The sequence below is a fragment of the Haliaeetus leucocephalus genome, unplaced genomic scaffold (genome assembly GCF_000737465.1).
Source record: "Haliaeetus leucocephalus isolate CR32 unplaced genomic scaffold, Haliaeetus_leucocephalus-4.0 Scaffold356, whole genome shotgun sequence".
NCBI classification, from domain to species: Eukaryota; Metazoa; Chordata; class Aves; order Accipitriformes; family Accipitridae; genus Haliaeetus; species Haliaeetus leucocephalus.
This window is the reverse complement of record NW_010972792.1, coordinates 19,962-23,095: the sequence shown is the minus strand read 5'-3', so window position 1 is coordinate 23,095 and position 3,134 is coordinate 19,962. Positions and strand designations below refer to the sequence as shown.

Genomic DNA, 3,134 nt, shown 5'->3' with positions numbered 1-3,134 from the left:
GTCTCCTGTAGCACTCTAATACCACTACAGCACCCCCCCAGTGCCCCAATACCACCCATAGGGTCCCCATAGCACCCCAACACACCCATAGTCTCCCCTGCCACCTCAATACCCCCCATAGCACCCCAATCCCCTCCCAAGCATCTCCCCAGGGTCCTGCCACACCCCAGCCCCCTGGATCCATTTTGGGGGTGCCCACCCCACTCCCCCAAACTCCCCATGGGGGCATAAAGAGACCATGGGGGAGCCCCTATGAAATCGGGGAGTTCCTCTGACCCCCAATATCCCCCCCAAAGGTGTGAACTGCCTGGCCTATGATGAGGCCATCATGGCACAGCAGGACCGGATCCAGCAAGAGGTGAGAAACCCCCCCAACACCCCCCCCAAAACCTCCTTGGGGGAGTCCCCAAATTGCTCCCCTCCCCCTTAGGGGGGCTCCCCCCAATCCTGACCCCCACCTTGGGGTGCAGATCGCAGTGCAGAACCCACTGGTGTCAGAGCGGCTGGAGCTGGCAGTGCTGTACAAGGAGTATGCCGAGGACGATCACATCTACCAGCAGAAGATTAAGGTGGGCACCAGTATGGGACTGGGAACCTTTAAAGGGCACCACTGTGGGCCTGGGAGGCTTTAAAGGGCACCAGTTTGGGACTGGGAGCACCTTTAAGGCACTGTTGTGACACTGGGAGCAGCTCTGGGATACCAGTATGGCACTGGGAGCCTTTAAAGGTCACTAGTTTGGCACTGGGAGCCCCTCTGGGGTGCCACTATGGCACTGGGAGCCTTTAAAGGGCACTTCTGAGGGACTGCGAGCAGCTCTGGGGTGTCCCCATGCACCTGGGGTGCCCCCCAGGGTGTCCCCATGTCTGCTGGGGTGTCCCTATGCCCCCGGGATGTCCCCTTCTCCATCCCCCCCCCATCTGACCATCCCCCCCCCCAGGACCTGCTCCAGAAGTATTCCTACATCCGGAAGACGCGGCCGGACGGGAACTGCTTCTACCGAGCCTTCGGCTTCGCTCACCTGGAGGCTCTGCTGGAGGACGGCCAGGAGCTGCAGCGGTGCGCCACGCCTGGGTTCCCCCCGGACGCCTGGGTGTCCCCCACCCAAGTCCTCTGGGTCCCTCTTGGCCCCCCCAGGTCCCCCCCAGATGCCTGGGTCCCTCCTGGGATGCCTAGGTCCCCCCTGGCTGTCCCCCCTCCTTGCATCCTGGGTCCCCCTTGCCCCCCGGGTTCCCCCCCCAACACCTGAGTCCCCCCCCGGACACCTGGGTCCCTCCCCAGGTTCAAGGAGGTCTCCGCCCGCAGCAAGGAGGAGCTGGTGGCGCAGGGGTTCACCGAGTTCACCATCGAGGACTTCCACAACACGGTGGGGACACGGGGACAGGGGGGACACGGGATGGGGGTGGGGCATGGAACACAGGGACAGAGGGGGATGTGGTCCCTGTGACCCCATGTGTGCCCCCATGACGATGCATGTAACCCCGTGTATGGCCCTGTGACGGCATGTGTGACCCTGCTTGTGCCCCTGCGACTGTGCGTATGATCCTGTCTGTGACCCCATGATGGCACATGTGCCCCCGTGATGGTGCATGTAACTCCATGTGTGCCCCCCAACACACGTGTGCCCCCTGACACGCATCTTCCTGGCAGTTCATGGAGCTGATCGAGCGAGTGGAGCGCCGCGTGCCGCTGCCGGAGCTGCTGGCGGCCTTCAACGAGCCCAGCACCTCCGACTACCTGGTGGTCTACCTGCGCCTGCTGACCTCGGGCTGCCTCCAGCGCCACCGCCGCTTCTTCGAGCAGTTCCTGGAGGGCGGTCGCAGCATCAAGGAGTTCTGCCAGCAGGTCAGGGCCTCGCACGCGCCACACGCCACCTCCCGGCACCCTCACTTGGCTTCGCTTGGTCCTTGCATGGTCTCTTGTGTGGCATCTTGCAGCTTTGCGTGGCGTTGCACGGATTTGCGCAGCCTCACACGAGCATCACATGGGTTTCACGTGGCCGTCGTGCCACCTTCCAGCACCCTCACGCAGCTCTGTTTGGTCCTTACGGGGTCTCCTGTGGCCTTTGCATGGTGTCTTGCAGCCTTGTGCAAACTTGCACAGCCTCAAACTGCCCTTGCACGGTCTTGCACAAGCCTTGCATGGGTCTTGCGTCACATCCCAGCGCCCCTGCATAGCTTCACATGGCCCTCGCATGGCATCACGCAGCCTTGCATGGCTTCGCACGGCCTCATACTGCCCTTGCACAGGTCTCGCACTACCTCCCAGCACCCTTACACAGCTTCATGGGGTCCTTGCATGGTCTTGCACAACCTCACACTGCCCTCGCACAGCTTTGCACGGCTTCTAATGGCCTTTGCACAGCTTCACACAGCCACCAATGGCCCTTGCACAGCCCTCCCACAGGTTTGCACTTGCCTTGCATGGCCTCATGCTGCTGTTGCACAGCCTTGCATTGCCCTTGCATGGCCTTGCACAGCCTCCAGTCGCCCTTGCGTGACCCTCACCCAGCTTTGCACGGCCTTACGCAACCTTGTGTGGCCTCCAATCATCCACGCGTGTCCTTCCCACAGCTTTGCACAGCTTCACGCTGCCCTTGCACGGCTTTGCCGCCCTTGGGCGGCCTCCCAAGCGCCCTTACACACCCCCAATGCCCTCTCGTGCCCCTCACACAGCCCCCTGACTCCCTTTTCCCCTTACAGGAGGTGGAACCCATGTGCAAGGAGAGCGACCACATTCACATCATTGCCCTCGCACGAGCCTTGCACGTCTCCATCCTGGTGGAATACATGGACCGGGGGGAGGGCGGTGCCACCAACCCCCACGTCTTCCCCGAGGGCTCCCAGCCCCGCGTCTGCCTCCTCTACCGCCCCGGCCACTACGACATCCTCTACAAGTGAGCTCCTGCCTCGCACAAGGCCTCGCACGAGGCTGGCGACACCTCACACGGGCCTGGCGCAGCTTCCTGAGGTCGCGCCGGGGCTTTGCACGGGGCCTCGTGCGTCCTCGTGCAGCCTCGTGTGACCTTGCGCAGCCTCGTGCAACCCTTGCACAGGCCCCAGACGGACCCTGCGGGCCCTCGTGCAACCTTCGCACGAGCACTTGTGCGGCCTTGTACGTGCCCCTGCCCTGCCTC

The 3,134-nt window shown here is 63.1% G+C and overlaps 1 protein-coding gene across 1 annotated transcript in view; it reads left to right on the top strand.

Annotated features, from left to right (window-relative positions):
• Positions 1-3,128, top strand: part of OTUB1 (OTU deubiquitinase, ubiquitin aldehyde binding 1) — a 3,353-nt gene extending 225 nt beyond the window's left edge. The window contains exons 2-7 of the mRNA XM_010572826.1: positions 297-358; positions 471-569; positions 939-1,057; positions 1,280-1,364; positions 1,649-1,843; positions 2,701-3,128. Coding sequence (XP_010571128.1) covers positions 297-358; positions 471-569; positions 939-1,057; positions 1,280-1,364; positions 1,649-1,843; positions 2,701-2,898 — 758 coding nt within the window. The 3' untranslated portion in view covers positions 2,899-3,128. The remainder of the gene's footprint in view (positions 1-296; positions 359-470; positions 570-938; positions 1,058-1,279; positions 1,365-1,648; positions 1,844-2,700) is intronic.
• Positions 3,129-3,134: the final 6 nt, after the last annotated feature.